The sequence below is a fragment of the Pygocentrus nattereri genome, chromosome 30 (genome assembly GCF_015220715.1).
Source record: "Pygocentrus nattereri isolate fPygNat1 chromosome 30, fPygNat1.pri, whole genome shotgun sequence".
Classification (NCBI taxonomy): Eukaryota; Metazoa; Chordata; class Actinopteri; order Characiformes; family Serrasalmidae; genus Pygocentrus; species Pygocentrus nattereri.
Window position 1 is genome coordinate 12,354,530 of NC_051240.1, and position 22,291 is coordinate 12,376,820.

Below are 22,291 nucleotides of genomic sequence, written 5' to 3' on the forward strand. Positions count from 1 at the left end.
CATCAGCTTCACACAAAAACTAAATGAAATTGTGTTGGTTACTAACAAAGTCACATTTTCATATGAATTTGTTTTGCCCACCGTTTGAAAGATTTATTAAATTATTCCAAATGTGTAAAAATGCAACCTGCCTATCTTTTCATGTTTAGGTAACATAGTTTTAGTTCTAGCTGCAGGTTTGTGGGTTGGCTGAAGAAGGGCATGTTGAAGCAGGTGGGCTTCCAGGCTGAGTGTTGAGCTTTTTTTTTTTTTCATTTTATTTATGATTTAAATTTTTTTTTAAAGCAATGGTAATGCCCCTTATACACAAGCTTTTTGAGGAACTGGTGACCAGAAGTCAATGGGATCAATTTGATTTTGCTAGTAAAACTTTTCATAATATCTAGACAGTGGGCCTCATTCACCAGTATCTTCCTAAGTTTTCATAAATTTGTTCTGCAGAAAAGTTCCCAAGAAAAAGTCTACGTCAGAATTATGACGTGTTCTTAAACCAAAGAATTGTTCGCATGTTTGTGCTCCTAAGTGCGTAGATTCTGTTCTTACCCAAGAACAAATCCCAACTACAACCCCATTTCCAAAAAAGTTGGGACGCTGTGCAAAATGTAAATAAAAACTAATTGCAATGATGTGCAAATCATTTAAACACTGTATTTCATTGGAAACAGTACAAAGGCAGCAACATATAATGTTGAAACGGAGAAACTATTCTGCCAATAGCACGTTCCAAAAAAGTTGGGACAGGGGCAACAAAAGGCTGGTAATGTTGTGTAATGCTAAAAAAACACCTGATGGTTGATTGGCAACGGGTCAGTAATATGATTGGGTGTAAAAGCACCTCAGAGAGGCTGAGTCTTTCAGAAGTAAAGATGGGGAGGGGTGCATCACTCTGAAAGACTGCATGATCAAATAGTGCAACAATTCAAGAATGTTTCTCAACATAAAATAGCAAATAACTTCTGCTTTTCATCATCTATGGTACATAATAACATTAAAAGATTCAGAGAATCTGGAGACATCTCTGTATGTAAGATACAAGGCCAAAAGCCAGTATTTGCTGGCCGTGATCTTTGGGCCCTCAGACGGCACTGCATTAAAGACAGACATGATTCTGTAGTGGAAATCACTGCATGGGCTCAGAAACACTTCTGAAAACCACTGTCTGTGAGAACAGTTCATCACTGCATCCACAAATGCTGTTAAAACTCTAAAACACAAAGAAGAAAGCAGATATAAACAGGATCCAGAAATGCTGCCACCTTCTCTGGGCCTGAGCTCATTTAAAATGGACTGAGGGAAAGTGGAAAATTGTCCTGTGGTCCGACGAATCAACATGTGAAATTCTTTTTGGAAATCCTCATCACTGTGGCTAAAGACCACTCAGCTTGATATCAGTATTCATGATGGTTTATGGGTGCATTAGTGCACATGGTGTGGGTGACGTGCTCATCTGTGAAGGCACCATTAATGCTGAACGATATATACGTTTTGCAACATATGCTGCCGTCCAGACGACATCGTTTTCAGGGAAGGCCTTGATCATTTCAGTAAGACGATGTCAAACCACATTCTGCATATATTACAGCAGCATTGCTCCGTATTAAAAGAGTCCGGGTGCTGAACTGGCCTGCAGTCCATACCCGTCACGCTCTGATAACATTTGGCGCATTATGAAATGAAAAATATAAATGAGCCCCTGAAACTGACGAGCAGCTGAAATCCTGTAACAAACCAGACCAGGAAAACATTTCACTTTCAAAACTACAGCAGTGTCTCCTCAGTTCCTAAACACTTACAGAGTGTTAAAAGAAGAGGTGATTAGACTTTTTTGGAACATGTTGCTGGCATCAAATTCAAAATGTTTTTCAAAAAACAAAATTTGTTTCAACATTTGATTCATTGTCTTTGTAGCTTTTCCTTTAAAAATATGATTTACATGATTTACACATCACTGCATCCTATTTCTATTTACATTCTGCGCAGCATCCCAACATTTTTGGAAACGGGGTTGTAAGAAAACAACTGCGAATGTTAGAATCTTTGTACAAACTGCTGAAATGGGTTTTAAGAAAAATAATCTGAACAATGGCCGATAATTGAGGCCCCCTGATTCTAACTATAAGCCAGAAGGTGACTTACAGATCAGAACAGGCCAAGACCTCGGCAGAAATTCCAGGCCAAAGAAATAGAAAACACCAAAATGACACCTTAGGTGAAGATTCTGTGTGTGAAGAACAGAAAAGAGCAAAGAAAACAGTGGTCCAAGTTTTATTGTGTTAATCATTTGTACATTTAATGTTCTGTTATGTAATGTTATACACATTTTATTGTCTATACAGTTCAGCTGTTATCAACATCTGTGGTAGAATTTAGATAGAAACCCTTACATATTCATCTTATACATTCTGAAATCTTGTTTAATATTTTTGCATCGTCACAAATCATCATGAAACTCGAATGCTCTGAAATTAAAATGATTCTCTTGCCTTTTATATCCGACATTGTAAAGCAGAGTAAGCCTAGATAAAGATGTCCCTGTTTCTCACTAAGACCAACACTCATTTACCTGTGTTCTAGCACTGTATTAATAGTTTTAGCTGATAAACCAGTTAAAAAAAAAACAAAAAAAAAAACTCAACGTTCTAGACTAATAAGTATATCTAATACAAAAATTATTTCTGTCCGTGTTCGTATATATTCCTTTAATGGCTATATCCTACACATGTTACCTAATCTTCCAGTGTATAATATGGTGAACTAGGCTGTGACAGACCTTCACAGTTTAAGCAAAGACAAAACAGCGTTTCTTTTATTGCCTCGTGTACAAATGTATACTTTGAACATTCCTCATTCACGAGAACTTGCTTTAAATCTCATTTCCCACCTTTAGGAAAGTTTACAAACAAACAAAGTAAAACTAATCAAGAATGAACAACAAAAATCTTCGCAAACACAAGCCAAACATTGAGATTCTGAAAGGGAAACGGAGAAAGAGCCTTAAACTTGGAGTTCACTACACAATGATGGTAGGGACTTTTAGTCCACTCCTTTCTCACTCGCCACTATCATCTTTGCTGTACAGAAAAAAGGACACACAAAGCAAAACCACCACACACGGTAAACAGGAAGAGCTTTAAAAGGAAAGAGAACAAGGGGGTGGGAAGGGGTCCCAGAAACACACTGCACTCAAGTGGAATTGGTTAAAGTGGTTCATGTTGCTTCTAGCAGAGGCTTTGCGCTCTACTGCTCACAGATCAGTGTCTCCACCACAAACTTGTTCTCAAAATGGCGAATCTTGTGGCAGTCAAGGGCCTCGCGCTTCTGGATTCCTTCTGGAACAGACGGGGAGAAACATCATGAAACCAATGCATGAGGAGCGCTGGTAGTAGCCTAGAACTGTTTGCAATCCATTAGAAGAGTAAAAGGAACAAGGTAGTCGGAGGTTGTCAGAGATATTTGGGTCCTACTTTACTTATGAATGTATTTTCTAGAGCTGTCATAAATATGAAGTTAATAAAGAGTTTAAGCAATAAATTAACACCTAATTTCAATGAATTAATGCATACGTTCACACTACAAGCCTCATTGCTCAATGAAATTTTTTGCTCTGATCCGATCTTTCTGACTCAATGGTTCACATTTATGTAGATAAGTGACTAATCTTTTTCACATGGTTTGTTTTATTGCAGGAAAAGGTGCTGGAATCTTCACTGACGAGAGCGTGCAGTCCATAAAAATAACTGACATCGTGGATGTGGCTGCAGGTAGTGCTAAAACTACTGAGAAACACAGACAACACTGACATCATCCCATCCCTCCCAAGTAAAACTAACCTCATCCAAACAGTACTTAGGTGTAGGTGGATTTTACCCAGGTTTGTGTCCATGTAGTGTGTGTGTGATTACTCACCTGGGACAACTTCCCTGCGCTGTAATCTGTAAGTGTCTCTGCCTCTACACAGGCTGTAGATAAAGTAGCCCAGCTGCTCCACATGCTCAACCTTCTCCGTCACAACCATCTGCTCATGCACCAGGTAGGACTGTGGCAGGTATGTGCCGGCCTACATACGCAGAATGTTACGTTTAGTCTGGTTAACACAAAGGCAGATAAAACAACAGGGAAAAACCAAAAGCACAAACACTTCTACACTTCAATAGGCATCTTTTACAGAACAACAGATCCTATGTTTGCAAGTTTGGACTGTGCCTTTAACATGTGGTGGTAGCGTAAAAGGAAGACTTGGATTGAGGGATGGAATGGAACTCTGACACTGGACTGAGGGAGGGAGGGAGGGAGGGAGGGAGAGAGGGAGGGAGGGAGGGGAGAGAATTTTGACCTGGAGCTTGGGGGCCAGACCACTCCCAATGCCCTTTTTAAAACTGTGGTCAGACTGACATAGGGCTGTGGAACAGGGAGGAGAGGGGGTGGTAGTGGGGATTGCAAAAGCAGAAGACAGAAGTAGTAATCTATAGGGTGTTACAGTGGAAGGAGCGGGGGTTTCAGGCATGGTCCTCCCCTCAAACTGAAAGGGCACAGTGCACAGGCTGGCAAAAACAAATTGAGGAGCGATGATGTCCCCATTAAACAGCAGGGGGAGACACAATCACAGTATTCTTGATTATTTAAATCATGGCTAAATTGCATGTTAATTGTTTTGCCCTTTTCCCCTACATTAGTAGCTGTCAGGCTAACTAAACTACATTTTGTTAAGATTATTTCGATCAGGTGTTTGTGCGCGTATGGGCTCTTGCTTGGTAACGGACATGACTTGAGTATCAAACCTCAACTGAGTAGTTTAGGACTTCCTAACTTGACGTGAGATAAGGATATATTTATTCAATTCTTACAAAGGATTTGGTTCTGTGCTCCAAATTTGTGAAAACTCTTACCGTGAGCTGGCCAGATCTTAATTTAGGACTAAAGATGGAAAGTTTCTGGAATATTTTCCTAGGTCCCTTCTTTAGAGAAGAACTCACTTTGTTTTGGCTAGTTGGCCTGACTCTCTCTGCTGCCACAGTTACCTTGATGTTGACGAGCAGCTCCAGGAAGTCCTTGGGGGGCATGACGATGGAGGTATTGAGAGGGGTGACATAGCACTTATTCAGATTCAGATCCAGATAGGCAGTCATTCTCTATGGGGAGACAGGACAAAAGATGGAAGGAAGAAGAGTGAGGGTGCGCCAGTGTGTTTGTGCTCTTATAATGCAGTTCAGGCGGTCGTCGGATGTTTGCGCATTTACACGAGACTTTATGTATCCACTAGTATCCTGAGAGAGGTCAAATCATTTGGCATCGTGTTTTAAGATCCCTCATTAACAATCATTAGAAACGATTACAAGATTCATTATTAATAATCATTATGAATGTCATTCTAAAATTCCTTTGCGGTGAGCTTATATCAGCTCACAAGTCTCCACAACGCCAGCTGCGGCTACATTTGTCGACACCTTCTAATTCACAGCATTTGCTACATTTAATCAACATGCTCTATGTCTTGGTTGCAAACTATGGTAATTTATACATCAATCTGTTAAACAACTGCATCTTCAATACAAAAGTTACTGAAGGAGAAAAATGTTAATGATCGCTCATTTCACTAAACTTAAACTCATTAAACTTATTTAGCAAGCTCAATTTGTAAAGTTGATTTGTCAAGTTAATGTTACTGTGGCAAAGGTTAGACTGTCTAACTGTAAAAATTAATTAACTAATAAACAAGAAACTGACAAAAAAAACAAAACAAAAACAGAACCTGCATCAAACCCTCAGGAAGACTGTACATATTTCTTAGTTCTGACTGGCTCACAGAAATAAAATGCTACAGAGATAGACAGACTGAATAATGAATGACTAATCTGCTGCTGTGCTTTAGAGCACCTCCAATTTAAAAACTCTGCAGACACCTTTGGCTTTTAAAATGTCAGGTTTTGGCAAAAGGCAATAAGTTTGATGAAGGAGGCCATTTGGCTGCACCAATACTGAAATGCTGGAATTAAGAGTAATAATTTTTATTTATTTGGCAAGTTCTCACCCTGTTGAAGTCATGAACGATGTCAGCAGGGTCATTGTCACTGAACTCAGGCACTGGAACATTGATGAGCTCCACTTTGTCCTCCTGCAGTATCCTGACACGCTCATCCAAACGCTTCAGCATGCCCACCAGCGGCTCCGGCGCCTCCTCCTCAGCGCTCTCCCGCATCATGTAGTGCTCCTCGTGATAGTTCACGCCACAAAAGTATGTATTCTCCTCCTGAAGAGTAACAGCATCAAACTCAGCTGTGCCCACATCCTGTGGAAATAAATGTCCTACCCTTCTGTCATACTTCTCATCAACAATAACAAAATCACGGCGTAATTTGGTATTAATTATATCTCATTTCTAACGCATTAAATTCAGTGGACAAATGCTGCTGAAATTCAGATTCTAAACTTTCAATTAATGACACATTTGTGTTTGTAAGTAAGAGATATTTCATTACATTGTTTAGGTTATGTGCCATTATGTGTTTCAAATGTTGAAAAAAATGGAGACAATGCAAATCTAACTGTAAAATAATACAATATGTAACAACGATGTAATGAACTAAATTAAATAAGTACATTTAAATAGTATAACCAGACAATGGTTGAGATCATCCTCCTTACTCTCACCGCAGCATCCATTCCTCTAAAATGTCCCCAAGCCGAATTCTATTGAGCTCAAGGTAACAATCTCAAATAAACTCGTTTTCTTGACACTGTTAGGACTAAATACATTGCTGAATTATACCATGTATAACATCTAAAAGAAATGTCCAGGAAAGGTTTAGGTCTGCATGTATGGGTGCATGTGCGTTCAGAGCATTCTTCCTCACCTCCATGATGTAATATCTGTACAGGTAAGCTCCACCGACCACCACGCCAGAGAGCATGAGGGCCAGACCCAGACACATGCACCAGCACCAGGCCCGAGACTGCTGCCTGACCCGCAGAATCTCCTCCACATCCTGCATGCACAGAGAGAGAGAGAGAGAGAGAGAGAGAGAGAGAGAGAGAGAGAGAGAGAGAGAGAGAGAGAGAGAGAGAGAGAGAGAGAGAGAGAGAGAGAGAGAGAGAGAGAGACAGTGGCAGAACAGCACAATGTAAAGCATTTTAAATCATCAACACAAGTTTTCACTATAAACACACTGCCATGGGCTACAGTAACAGAACAGTCGAAATTCACACCGAATCTGGAAGTGGAAAGGTTGAAAATACATGTCCAAAATTTTACTGTTTTCTAGGTATTTTAAGCTTATTTGTTAAAAATCTCTTCCTCATCATGTAAAGTTCAAAACGGTTATTTTGTAAGAAATGTGGAAGACTTTGTTCTACAGATTCTATCACGGCACTCGGACTCGGATGATCGTAACCTTTTGTCATCATCGCTCGAAAGCTATTAAAGAAAGAAATACAAATATAGGAAAATGAAAGTTCACCGCTCATTAAACGTCGCTCTATTTTCGTTGTTTAGGTACAGTTATCTGAATTCCAATTGGCAAATAACCTTAAAATACTAATAAATACTATTTGTCGGTTGGCTGTAAAATGACGGTCAACTGCTTCCCAATACTAAAAACTGGCCTGACTTTGTACGTATGAAATAAGACCCTTGCAGAGCACCAGATAATGGTGGTGCTATAGATAATGTCCATAATAAGTTATTCATTTTTGGGGTCTGTTTTACTGCATATGCAGCCACATCTGCACCAAAATTGTACAAGTTTCTAAAATGATAGTTTATTGTAGAATCATATTGGCATTGACAGATAAACAGAAAACATAATATAGGTACTGGACACAATTTCAAGACTCGAGCTTTAGTTCTGAGCATAAAGCCAGTTTATATCAGTTTATGTTGTGGAACCGCCTACAATGCAGCAATTTCACATATCAAACCACTGATGAGTAGGCCGCCAAACAGACAGAAATGGTCAGCAGGCTGGCCCACTCAGGCTGAAACTGCATTACTGCTGACTTCCTCTTTGAGAAAAGGACATCATGTGCTTATTCTCTTAGCTTCTGCTTTTTTCCTGCTTTGTGCTGATACGATATCCTGAGGGACGGTCATCAAACCTCGAGAGGGCATTTTACACAGTTAAGGGGCATTAGGCACAAAGTGAAGCATTATATAGTGTCAACACAATGTGATAAACACTAGTGTTTCATAAATAGTGATTAATAATAATAATAATAATAATAATAATAAAAATAATTCTATTTATATAGCACTTTTCATGCCAGTGGCAGGTCAAAGTGCTTTACAGACAGGATAAAACAGTTATAAAAGAGATCAATATTATTTAATTAGAATCAGAAGAAGAAATGACAAGATAAACACCATGAGACATTCAGTTTTAGTTAAATGCTAATTTAAAGAGATGTGTTTTTAGGTGCTTCTTAAAAGTGAGCACTGAGCTTGACTGTCTAATAAACGGTGGAATTGAGTTCCACAGTTTAGAAGCAGAAAGACTGAAAGAGTCTCTCCGTGTTTTCTGTAGAGGGGTGTAGAGGGTGTCTGTAGAGGGTGTCTGTAGAAGGCCATTATCTGGAGATCTTAAATTACGTGCTGGAGTATAAACAGACAGACACTCTGTGATGTAAGCAGGTCCTAGGTTGTTTTGAGCTTTAAAGAGTAGCAGTAGAGCCTTGAAATTTATCCTGAATGATACAGGCAGCCAGTGCAGCTCTTTCAAAATGGGAGTGATGTGATCTCTTTTTTGTTTTTGTTAGGATGCTCACTGCTGCATTTTGTACGAGTGGTAAGGGATGTATAGTTTTCTTAGGAGGTCCAGTAAGAAAAGCATTACAGTAGTCAAGTGTGCTTGTAGCAAAAGCACAAACAAGTTCCTCCGAGTCGCTCTGAGATAGAAAAGGCCGAACTTTAGCGAAATTTCTTAAATTATTAAAAGCTGCTTTAGTGACTGTGTTTACATGCGGGGTAAGACAGAGCTCAGAGTCTAAGATCACACCCAGGTTTCGTATTTCAGGGTTGGAATATGAAGCTAAAGAACCAAGTCCCTCAAAAATAATTTTTCTCCGAGTTTCTGTACCAACGATCAGTAATTCTGTTTTTTTTCCATGATTTAACTGTAGAACATTTTGCAACATCTACTGAGAAATATCTGACACATTGTATTAGAGGCATAACCTGAACAGCCTTACAATGTCTTAATGATTAGGATCACTGACATTCACCTCAGCATTTCCATCAATTGATCTGAAGCAGAGTTAAAGCACTTTTCTACTTGTCTTCACCGTTTTTAGTATCATCACTGAAATAATCAGGTTCAGCTACATCAGATTTTAGAACCGGCACTATCCGCTGTATGAAGTGTATTACGACAGTAAAGCCGCTCCTCGGTTCCACAGTGGAGGCTGCAGATTAAAGGGCAGGCTCTCTAAGGGACTCTGAGCAGCCAGGGACAAAGAGCATACGTGTTTATGTAACAGAGCCGCTCTCCTCCCTGGATCCATCTCAGTTTCACTACATGAGATTCATGAATTAATTCATTTCTATCTTAAACGAGATTTACAGCAAACTAACAAACGTTCCTCTTGTTCATGCATGTACTAGATGTATTATATGAGTTGTGTTATGTTGTGTCATTGTTCAGTTTGGGCGTGGCAACCATATTTCAGTCAAAAGCTTTGTGGAGAAAAAGGATGTTGGGGCATTTCCAAGAACACACCCCACCCCCTCCAGCCCCCAGAGACAGGAAATAACAGAACTCATGATGGAACAGGGCAAAAGGCAACAGGAGAGATAATAGTTGTTTTTGTAAAAGTGAAAGCAAAATTTTTAAAGCAGAATTTCAAAATATTCTGCAGGTGTAAACAAAGTCCTTCAGAGTGGTTTGAGGTAAAAAAACGTACAAAGCGTTTAATGCCTCTAAAAGCTCCCTCACAGAAAGTCATTACAGGAAGTATTTAAAAATGTCTATGGTCTCAGACAATGAGTGTGTTTACATGCACTCAATGATCCGTTCATAACTGGATTTCTGCAGTTATCTGATTACTCAAATGGTCAGGTAAGCATTATAATCTGATCTACAAATCCGATTAAGAAATCTGATAAACAGACCTGTATTTTTGCTCAGTACTCTGTTTTTACTCTTATGCTGATTTCTTTCGGATTTCTCAGTCTGTGCATGTGCAGGAAAGACTGCGGTACCAGAAAATAAGTGAGCAGTGCTGTCGAGAGCTGCAGCAAAACACTTATGGAGCAACACTGAAATCAAACACGAAATAAAGGATTGAAATATTTCTCATCTTCTAGATGATGCATGTTTATATATTCAGGTAAAGTGGTGTGATATTTTAAGTACTTTAGCTGTGATGTGCTCTGACATGGATGTGGTAGGACTGATGGCAGTAAGGCAGTGTGATCCATGCGATATGAGCCAGGTAATATTTGCTGTTTGTAGTAAGCTGAGGTTATTGAGAAACTAAACAACTTAGCCCTTGTAACCAGATAGCCTAGCGCTCCTCACCAGACAGCTAAAAATAATCTGTTTTCTTTCTTCAAATTATAACTACTACAAAAATTGTGGCCATGCTTTTCCAGCTGATAAAAACAGCTCACCAGACACTTTCTCCCACTCCCCCATGACACCTCTGTGAATTGTTCCACTGTTTGGAGAGCGTTTGTCATGATCTGACCATAAAGGATAGTTTAAAACAGCAAATGTCAGCCTTTACATTTGAAAGAAATAAAGATTTGACATTTATATGATATGCATCAATATCAGCTGATTTGAAATTTTCTATTGTGATAAGATTTTCGGCCATATCGCCCAGATTTTTAAATGCATGTAAACACACTGATTGTTTTCCAATAGTTTTAAGAGAAAGTTTGGCCTACATTTTTAAATACATTCACAGCAGAGAAGCACATACAGGATGTTCTAGGACAAAATAGTAACTTTACAGATTTATTAATACTTTAGCATTTTCAAAACTGCACATAGTTGTGTTACAGCTACATTAGACAGACCCCAGGCTCCTATCACCCCCACTGTAAAGACATTCAATGACTTTGTTTACAACTTGAACTATGTGGAAATGTTGGGGAAAAAGCGGCGTTTCAACTTAAAAACACACAGCTGGATATGCCAGAGCTTACTCTTAGTAACTTATTCCCCACCAGTCTGAGGAAAAACCACAAGCTAATAAAACGCGCTGAAGAAAACACTGAAGTAAATACAGGCATGTTTACTGGCGCAAATCCTTAGGGAGCCGCTCTGTCGCCTTCCCCTGTGACGATGGTGCACTTCTAGCATGGAGCAGAATTATTGCCCCCCCCTTGCTAAAACTGAGCTTCAAGCTCTTCAAAGCATTACATTTACACAGTTTTCTTCCTTAATCTAAATGAAGTTGATCAGCCAAGACATGTCTGGGTGTCCGAAGCTTACACCTTTAGTCCTGTACTGGAGCTGTGAGGCTAATTTAGCTCCAAAATAAGTGCCTGAACATGAACATGTTGCCAAGGACGAGTTGTTAAGGGTGTGCCTGAGAAGGCAAAGATAGCAAAGCAGTATCATTAACAAGGCAACTATTGGCTGTTGCTGATGTTAACTAGGGTCAGCAACACTGAAAATATATACCTTGTGTAAAGACACGCTGTTAGCTCATTAGCTTATCTGAAGAGTTACCTTCAATTAATCATCCAACATTAAAACCAACCGATTTTCAAACCCCATTTTTAATGAATGAAATGTTTCACCGCAAGCTGCTATATTTTTGTGCAACACCACTGCTCATCTAAGAAGCTAAGCTCTCAGCCCTACACTTCTGGCCAAAGCCGTTTTATTTTTTTGGCCCCGTTTGTCCTTCACAATCCTTAACCGAGTATTGTTTTAGGAACTATTACAGATAATCGAATATTAAAATGAAATGGATTTGAAATCACTAATGTGTAGTGCTGAACAATTTGGGCAAAATATCCAATTATGATTTTTCTGACCAGTCAACTGTTTACTGTAAATTTAGGTTCATGCCATTTTTGCCAAGATTACCAACATTTTCTGGCTTATTGAGGTTCTGATGTCACAGCACACGGGTGTCTGGCTGACTCAGATTGGTCTAACTCCTCTACAAACAGTTCACAAGCCTGGTTATCATGTTAAATCTCCTTACTTACAGCTTGCACACTATGATCTTCCAGCCCTAATCGTGTAGTTGAACTATTCCTTTCATTAATCTTAAATAGATTTGACTGAATGGTTTCTGTCACTGTTTAACATCCTATTATCTATAAAAATGGACAAGTCTATATTGCATAGCTAAAAACAGTAGTAGTAACTAGGGATGCTGTCAGGATGGGAGTCTTTCGATCCTGATATATAAAATCTTTTATATACATATCTGCCAAAGCCGAGAGATGTGTAGATGAAATACGATAATTGGGACTACATCTACTGAAATCAGCATTACAGAGAAATATAATCTTTATTTCTACTGCATTAACAATTGCAGTCAGGAATAAAAATTTTAGCATATTTTCCCAAGGACGCATACACATTCTGCGCTGTAGAGTTTAATACACACAAACAAATACTGGTTAGAAATTTGGCCGAATCTTAACATCTGTCCAGCACTGGCTGATTACATTTTGGTATGAAAGAAAAACTGAATTTATTTTGCTGAAATATAGCTTTAATGCAGGTAGCACATTCCAGACAGGCTGAAACTGAACCTTTCATTCTAACATAACTGAAGGGTTACAATTAAGTGCTTTTTAGCGCACGACTACAAGCCAGCGGTCTGCCAAAATAAACAACTCCATCCTGGAAAAAAAAAAGCAGTGGAAAAACAAGTCTGATTCAATCAGCCAAAACATTCTACACTGTCTATCAATCAGAAACTCTGATAAACATATATACATATACTGACTGGGCATGTGATATTCGTTATGCAATCCTGCTTCTTACTGGCTGTTTCCTTAAATCTCCTCTGAAAATCAAACACGGAAAGGCTCCAGTTTCACCCTTGTCCTCCATTCACTCCAAACACACTCAGCCTGTTCCGACTCCCAAACACACACACACACACACACACACACACACACACACACACACACACACACACACACACACACACACAACAGCTTAGGCCTAACAGAGACTGTCTTTGTTGAAACGGTAGAACTGGTAGGCGATTCTGAAAGGGAGAAAAAAAAAAAAACCTCGGCTTTAACGGATCAGCTCCAGCCAGACGGCCTCAGCCTGGCTTTGATCACCTGTGTGACAGAGAGCCAAGAGACTGTCTATAACACTTCAGCAGAATCAGACCACACATACTGTTCTTACTGCTTATCTAGTGGGGAGTCAATGACGGCAAACCATGGGGACATGATCCTTTTAGAATTTTTTCTTTTTCAATACTGATAACGAAACCTTGCGCATCGGCCTATACCAATCTGATTTCTTTTATGTAAGGGCTACTAAGCTTTCATTTAAGACAGCACTGCACTTGAAGGCGAATTCCACCAACTTATCAAAACTTCTGCATAATTCAATCAGTGATGTGAAGAAAAAGTCAGACTACTCTGATGGGAAAGGGTCCTTTTAAATAAGCTTAGCAACTCAGATGTTTTTACAGTGGTGGTGATAAGAACCAGGGGTCACAATGTAAATATAACCATTTTTTTACTATCCAAAACTACCAGTGAACCTACATGCATCATCTGACTTTTCATGTGTGTAATGTTGACAATAATAGTAAGTCTTCCTTTTGCCTTACAACACCTTGCAAATACCTGCATTCACCATGAATGAGTTAAAAAATAATTCATCTCAAAATTACTGTGTCAAGCATCAAGTTTCATAACAATTTCACGGACTAACTTTCTGCTAAGTAGATTTTAGATGCACCAAATGCTTCAGACATGTGGTTTCCATCACCACCGCTGTGAACCTTTTTGACTCAGTAAGGTTCTCTCTGGATTTCCCCTTTAAAATTAACATCTAAAAGTATGTTGCTATGATCAAAGTACTCAAACACTCAACTAAACCACAGGAAAAAATACACAGCTAACCACACCACATCTTACAGTCTGACTATGTGCCATTTTAGGATAGATTTGCTATAGGACTGGATCGTAATCACTGTTTCCTCCACAGATATCGGCTCAATATTGACACCTATGAATGACATCAATCAAGTTGGTCTACCCAGATACCATGCAGATCCTAATCCATTAGCTAAAGTTTGCTAATATCACTCTATTAAAATGTGGTACCCATGGACACAGCCTAGATCACAAGACGTGTACCAGCTTGGTAAGGGGGACCAAAGTCGCCATAATAAAAATGTTCTTCTTCATGTAGAGTTTCAATAAACATTTTTAATGTTTTAATTTGTGGGTTTCCTCCCACAGTCCAAAGACATGCAGTCGGGCCAATTGGACATGACACGGGCTAAATTGCCCCTGGGTGTGAGTGTGTGAGTGACTGTCTGTCTGTCTGCCCTGCGATGGACTGGCGACCTGTCCAGGGTGTATGCTGCCTTCCGCCCGATGACCACTGGGATAGGCTCCAACACCCCCTGTGACCCTGAGGGAGAAGCGGCTTAGAAAACGGATGGATGGGTGGATTTTTAATAAAACTATTTTTGTTACTCAAGCATGTTTGTTCATTCTACAACCCCATTTCCAAAAAAGTTTTGCAGAACGTAAATAAAAATAGGACGCAACGATAGGAAAATCATGTAAACCATATTTTAAAGGAAAAACGCTATTAAGACAAAATACTGAATGTTGAAACTGAGGAATTTTATTGTTTCTTGAAAAATGTGTGCTCATTTTGAATTTGATGCCAACTACATGTTCCAAAAAAAGTTGAGATGGGGGCACATTTACCACAACACTCTATAAGTGTTTGGGAACTGAGGAGACACTGCTGTTGTTTTGAAAGTGAAATATTTTCTCATTCTTTTTGATACAGGATTTCAGCTGCTCAACAGTTCGGGGTCTCCTTTGTCGTATTTTTCATTTCACAATGCTGCAAGTGTTTTCAACGGGGTAACAGGTCTGGACTGCAGGCAGGTCAGTTTAGCGCCCAGACTCTTTTAATATGGTGCAGTGCTGTTGTAACACATGAAGAATGTGGTTTTACATTGTCTTGCTGAAATAATCAAGGCCTTCCCTGAAAAAGACGTCATCTGGATGGCAGCATATGTTGCCAAAACATATATATCATTCAGCATTAACGGTGCCACTTCCCTACACCATCATAAATACTAGCTTTTGAACTGTGCACTGATAAGCTGATCAAGCTGGTCTTTAGCCAGGATGATACAGTGTCCATGATTTCCACAAAGAATTACAAATGATTTGTCAGATCACAGGACACTTTTCCACTTCCCCTCAGTCCAGTTCAAATGAGCTTGGGCCCAGAGAAGGTGGTAGCATTTCTTGGTCCTGTTTATATTTGGTTTCTTCTTTGCATATTAGAGTTTTAACTGGCTTTTACAGAGGCAGCGATGAACTGTGTTCACAGACAGTGGTTTTCAGAAGTGTTTCTGAGCCCCTGCAGTGATTTCCACTACAGAATCGTGTCTGGTTTTAATGCAGTGCCGCCTGAGGGCCCAAAGATCGTGGCCAGTCTTTGTAGTATTTTCTTTCAAATACAGGGTTCAAATGATTTGCACATCATTGCATTTTGCACAGCGTCACTTTTTTGGAAATGGGGTTTTAAATACAATGCATATATGACAAACATGCTTCAATTATTTTGGCCACAAGATCTATTTGCTTGGTGGCAGTAGTGCAGTTCTCATACCAGTCAGCCCCTGCAGGCAATGCACTCAAATGTTTTAGTATCGAATCATTACTTTCAATTCATACTGTCTGAGAACACCAGCTTATTGAGAACTCCATCGTTATTTTCAAAACATAACAAAAACAGCATTCATTAGCAGTTCCTCCCTGCTGCTTCCCTGTTTTGCCCGGGTTATTTGGAGCAGGCTGTGTAGTAGAATGGTGCCAGCTTTTCCATACACGCCTCTAGCTGTATTTCATTAATATTTCGCAATGTTTCAGCGTGAAAAGCCTAACTGGCCCGTATCGCACTGACTCATCATTAGCAGATTTCAGTGCAGGTTTGGCTGCATTTCTTACACTCGACTCGCCCACAACATCAGACAGACGTGCTCAGTCTGGCACCTCCGCAACCAAAACAGAAATAGACTGAGACTTTTCGATGGCATCCGAGCCTGTCCATACGGCCTGAAACTAAGAGTTTACTGTCGAAAACGCACCAAAGAAACTATTTCTAGCTTGAGGACTTGGGGACAGCAATAACAGCTGCTTCCTCTCCTACTTTTGTTTTCGAGTGGCACGAATCGGGATAGGTGCAAAATAAACCAACAATGTAGGTTACTAAAATATATGCCATTAGATTTATTCAGACAGCCTTAAGGACTTCACCATAATATCCCTGAGCGCTGTCTGAATGTAAGGTTAGCTGAGGCGACTGTCAATCTCTAGCCATCTCGACTACAAGCAGCATTTTCTGGAGTCAGCCATTTTCCCACACTCTGCCTTCATGTTCAGGGACCGAGCTTTTCCACGGAGTTACTGAGCTCGAAGAGCCACAGGAAATAAAGTCTCCAGAGACTTGTCCCTTCAAACAAAACCGAAAGTGACACGTCTAAAAGCGTTTCTTCGGTGTAATTTCCAGAAAATGTCCGCCACAACGCTCTGGACTGACTGGCCGAAGACATTCGACACTTTCGGTTAGAGATTTAAAAACAGCCTGGCAGCTAGCACGGCTAGCAGAAGGCAGGTTAAAGTCGATTTGAAGCTCTCTGTATGACCTCCGTGTAACAATTTCGGTCAATATGCCTGATTTTAAAGTAAAATCTGTAAAATAAACATACTCTACCTAAGAAGTGGCCGACTTCGTCAGGTATCATTACGTTAAGTGGACGTTAACCTTTCCTCCGCTAACAGAAACTGGTCCGTCTCGTCTTTGTAAACTCACCCCTTCTTGTGGAATCAGCGCTTCATCCTTTTCTCCTTTCTTCACGTCTTTTTGGCCAAGGGCCGAGTTAAAGGTTAGTTTGACCATGGCTGACCCTGACTAGCTATGCCGAAATGACAACACTGCTATCTCCACCAAGTTAAACTGCCTAAACTAACCTACCCGAGCCAGACCCGAACAATGTCTGCTTCCAACTTGCTGTGACGCATTTACACAAATACAGGCGTTAAAAGGAGTCGATAGGGGGCGCTACTGATAACAATATAAACAGCCCACAGTAAAGGGAAATTCCATTGAGTTTCCCCAAATCCACACAATTCCGTCCTTAAGATGTAAAAAAGCAGGATTGGGCAGAATATTGTAGTGATGGCTGAAAACAGCATTGAATGCATTAACAGTACATCTTGAAGGCACATGGGAAAATCTCTGCAGCTGGAATTTGTGTTCATGTGGTTCCTCGCCGTTGCTGTTTGGAAGTTTCCTTCATTTTATTCTTCTGTTAATATGTTTTATGAAAAAATCACTTATTTAACTAAAATTGCAAAATTCTCAACATTACTTTGGCTCTCATCATCTGCTTCAGTCCACTGCTGCCCCCATAATCCCACTGCCATCTCATGGACTAAGCCAACAATTTGCCATATTCCAATAAGAATAATGGGGTTTTGTTCTGACAGCAGCGAAACATACATTATATATATATATATAAAACACACACACACACACACACACACACACACACACACACACACACACACACATATATATATAAGTAAAAGTACTAAAAGAGTAATTCTGGCTCTGATCTGGTCCTGTTATCATTTTTATAACCAGACTGGCTTCATGAACTCATTTCAGGTGAAAGTCCTCCAGCGTCTCTTTTGGTAAACCAGTCTTTTAATAGAACGTCATTAATTAGTGACGCTGACGTCTATTAAAATGATCATAAGCACAAAACACTGAAGGTAAACAGTTTCCATCAGGGAGAACCGAGTGGCTCTGAAATCACTTTTACACACAAGCAAAGTTTCAGTTTCAGATTACTTTGTAAATTAGTTCATAATGAGGTTCCAACTGGGAGCAGGACAACATTAAGCTATATAAGCATTCATAATTGAGGCAACTGTCCAATAATTATTGCAATTAAATCAATTTATATTAATATAACATGTATATTTTAATATACATGCGTGGCAGCACCGTGGGTATAGGTGTACACACACACACACACACACGATATACCCAAAAGTATGAGTTTATAATTGTTTCAGCCACACCCTTTAACAGCTGGATAAAAGCACAGTTTTGCAACCTCGATACACAAACGCTGGCAGTAGAAAGGGTTGTACCAATTAGCTCAGTGACTTTGAACAGTGTGTGAAACAGAAGTGTCCAGGACCAACACCAGCTCCACCTTGAAGCAGTACACCACGTAAGCTCACAGAGTGGGGCCACCAAGTGCTGAAGCACACAGTGCATATCCTCTGCTGCGTCGCTCACTGCGGAGCTCGAACCAATTTATGACAATTTCATGCAAGATTTGCTTGGGAGGCTTCTAGCTCTGTAGGTTGGTACTACCAATTTTTGGTGCTAAAAAAACTGCCTACTGATCCGATTTATTTGTACTAACTGTGTGCAAGTTTGTTCATCATCGTCCTGTACATACTGTTACAGGCCAGCTCGTTACAACCGCAACATAAAGAGGAGACCGACCACAAACTTGACAAAACACAAGTATCTTTATTGAAGCTTTAAGTATTAAAATGTTAAGAAAGGTTGTCTAGGGGAAAGACTGAGTGATGAATTAAGGATAAAGGTGACTCCAAACCGGACATAGCCAGCGTTCAGTTCCCAGGGAGGTGCAAAATCCTACAACAGAAGAAGTGTGAGGGGGAGAAAAGGGACACAGGAGACCACAGGACAAAATGTCAACATGTGGCTCTACACACAACTCTCAAGCCCTTCTTATAGCTCCTCTCCCAATTGCCCACAGGTGTAGCCAGGTTTAGCGAATGGATGCCCCCCTGCCCCCTCCCTTTTTTTAAAAACCTTTTTTAAAGCGAGCCCTGTGACCTCACATCCCTCCATTTCCATCCCATCACCCAGGAAAGAAGGAATGACAACAGTTAGCAATACATACGAGACAATGTATCTGGAACTATTATCTAAACCTCAGATATGTTGGATTCTTAAATTAAAGGACTGCAAAAGCAGACTCCAATGCATTATCCTCATGGAGTCGGTTTCTAACCATTTGTGCAGACATGCACATTTGAGGTCATTTTGCAGGGCTCTGGCAGTGCTCCTCTTGTTCCTCCTTGCACAAAGGCGGAGGTAGCGGTCCTGCTGCTGGGTTGTTGCCCTTCTACAGTCTCCTCCACGTCTCCTGGTGTACTGGCCTGTCTCCTGGTAGCGCCTCTGGACACTACGCTGACACAGCAAACCTTCTTGCCACAGCTCGCATTGATGTGCCATCCTGGATGAGCTGCACTACCTGAGCCACTTGTGGTAGCATGAGACAGACTCTACAACCCACACGAGTGTGAAAGCACCACCAACATTCAAAAGTGACCAAAACATCAGCCAGAAAGCAGAAAGGTCCTGAGAAGTGGTCTGTGGTCCCCTCCTGCAGAACCACTCCTTTATTGAGTGTGTCTTGCTAATTGCCAATAATTTCCACCTGTTGTCTATTCCATTTGCACAACAGCATGTGAAATTGATTGTCAGTGTTGCATCCTAAGTGGACAGTTTGATTTCACAGAAGTTTGATTTACTTGGAGTTATATTGTGTTGTTTAAGTGTCCCCCTTATTTTTTTGAGCAGTGTACATGCAATGAACACCAGTGGGTTGTGATCAGTATACACAGTAACTGGCCCCACAGTTGAAACCACATAAACCTCAGTGCTGTGGGGCTAATACCAAAGCTAATGCCTCTTTCTCTATAGTAGAGTAAGCTCACTGATGTTGATTAAACTTCAGAGAAGTAACCTACAGGATGTTCAATTCCATCCAATCCCATCTGCATCAGTACAGCTCCCACTCCACGGTCACTGGCATCTACAGCAAGACAAAAAGATCTGTAAAAATCTGGAGCAAGTAAAGTTCATCAAGAGAGCCATGGCCCCTTCAAATGCTTCTTGAGCCTTCTCTGACCAGTGGACTGAAGCAGATGATGAGAGCCAAAGTAATGTTGAGAATTTTGCAATTTTAGTTAAATAAGTGATTTTTTCATAAAATGGTGCGACACCTTTTGCAAATTTTGCACACTGAAATTAGACCTCTGCAGTGAAACACCCACATACATGCACACTAGTGAGCACACTTGCCTGGAGCAATGGGCAACCCCATCCACAGTGTCTAGGGAGCAATTGGGGGTGAGGCGTCTTGCTCAAAGGCAAGGGGATCGAACTGGCAAGCTTCCGGTCACAGGGCTGGTTCTCTTAACATCCAGTCCACGACTGCCCCCCATAGCAATCAGGCTTGGTCACAGTGTTTAATCTCATAATCAGTACAAAACCGATATGTACCATTGGGTTTATTCACCAAGAGGCAAGGAGAACTCCACACACTACAACTAGGTTCAACCAAATTATTAGCACGGAGATTTCCCTCTTCACTGGACTGACCCGATAAGCCTGCTGTTTAATAGGCTGCGCCACACCCACATCGAGGTCATGTTCCAGGACAGAGGTACATCCAGGTATAGCCGGAAATAAGCAGGCATGACTCCACCAAGTCCAAAATATCGCTTCTTTGCTGCTCTGTCAAATGCAACAGAACAGCAACCAATGCAGCCCGCATCTCAGTATTTTGGAGCCGTCCATCAACCATTTCTTGTGATTGTTCCTTCACGTCATCGTCTGCCTCCCACAAGGTATTTGCACGCCCATCCTCCTCTGCCTCCCAACAGGTCTTGGCAATCAAGCCAACCGATACAGAGGGATGATATGGCTTAAGCAAATTTAGATGACAGACTCAAGTCTTCCTTCTCCAGTCTGGTGTTCTCAATTAATTATGACCAGAAAAAGACCTGTCAATAGTGTACAGATCCCCGAACTTCACCTGAAAAGGACTTCCCACCACAGGTAACAAAGCCAATACTTAATCTTCTGGCTCAAACTTGAGTACCTGAGCCTTCCGATCAAACAGACGCTGCATTTTTGTTTGGGCCTTTCCCAATTTTCTGAGTGCTACTGCCCGAGCTTGATAAAGCCTATACTGAAATACATAAGCCACCACATTCTCTGGAGGATCATCTGGGTTGCAGTTATCAGCTACAACTGCAGTAGGCCCTCAAACTACATGAGCAAAAACTAATTCATTTGGGCTGAAATTTTTCCTGCACTACCTGCACTACCTCCCAAACAGCAAGAAGCAACCAGGGAAGACCTTCTCAGTCAGCCCCAAGTTCCACACGATAAGCTCTCAATAAAGACTTCAGGGTCTGATGAAAACACTTCAAAGCACCTTCACTTTGGGGATGGTAAGCACTTGAAATCAGACCACTTTCAGCACTTTACAGCACTGTTTCACTAAGGCTGTTTTAGGTTAATCCTACTCCCTGAACTTTACACTAAACCCACTCAAAGTCTCCCTCTTAACTTTCCTTCCACACGCGCCTAAATACAAAAAAAAAAAAACCACACACACACACACACACACACACACACCCTTTATCATCACATAAGCCCAGCTACTTCTAACAGGCCATCTTTAACTGTATAAGATCACTAAATACCAAATACACATACGCTCTACTTCGTTAAACCTTCACTGACATAAGTTACCACTTTGGTGAAAATCTCACATGCATGCAGACAAACACCACCGTTGTCTCTCTCGTGCTGGAAACTACGGCCTATGCACCACTGGAAAACAAACCCTGTCGCTTGAGTTCCCAGTAACTCTGATTCCCAACTACCTACCCAATCAGCTAACTAAATCCTCTCTAGTCTTCAAAGCCGTACGAGGCTCAAGGCTACTTTAGACGCCAACTTCAGAACACCCGATCTTATGACTTAGATGAAGTGCCCGAAACGTGCACCCCCAAAAGAGACTTAAATCTCCACCCGGATTTACCTTCAAACACAAAAAAGGAAAAAAAAAAAAAAAAAAAAAAAAAAAAAACACCACGTGAGCCGATGGAAGAACTGAAACACTCCTAATCAGAGTTACTCACATCAGTGATGACATGGTTCATCTTAATGCCTTTTAACAAATCACATGACTGATCCAAGACAAGCCCATTCCCACAGAGGTTCAAAATCCTACAATAGGAAAAAGTAAGTAA

At 40.6% G+C, this 22,291-nt stretch overlaps 1 protein-coding gene across 4 annotated transcripts; it reads right to left on the bottom strand.

Moving 5' to 3' along the window:
- Window positions 1-2,249: 2,249 nt before the first annotated feature.
- Window positions 2,250-17,230, bottom strand: itm2ba (integral membrane protein 2Ba). 4 transcript variants are annotated; one of them, XM_017702217.2, is made up of 6 exons: window positions 17,001-17,230; window positions 6,852-6,983; window positions 6,029-6,286; window positions 5,019-5,129; window positions 3,907-4,057; window positions 2,250-3,326 (listed from the first exon to the last, which is right to left on the bottom strand). In XM_017702217.2, the coding sequence occupies exons 1-6, from the start codon at window positions 17,085-17,087 to the stop codon at window positions 3,238-3,240; spliced, it is 828 nt and encodes a 275-aa protein (XP_017557706.1). In that variant the 5' UTR covers window positions 17,088-17,230; the 3' UTR covers window positions 2,250-3,237. The 4 variants fall into 4 exon arrangements, with proteins under 4 accessions (XP_017557706.1, XP_017557708.1, XP_017557705.1 ...); XM_017702219.2 differs by having other exon boundaries at window positions 6,029-6,247; window positions 17,001-17,229; XM_017702216.2 differs by having other exon boundaries at window positions 2,250-3,329; window positions 17,001-17,229.
- Window positions 17,231-22,291: the final 5,061 nt, after the last annotated feature.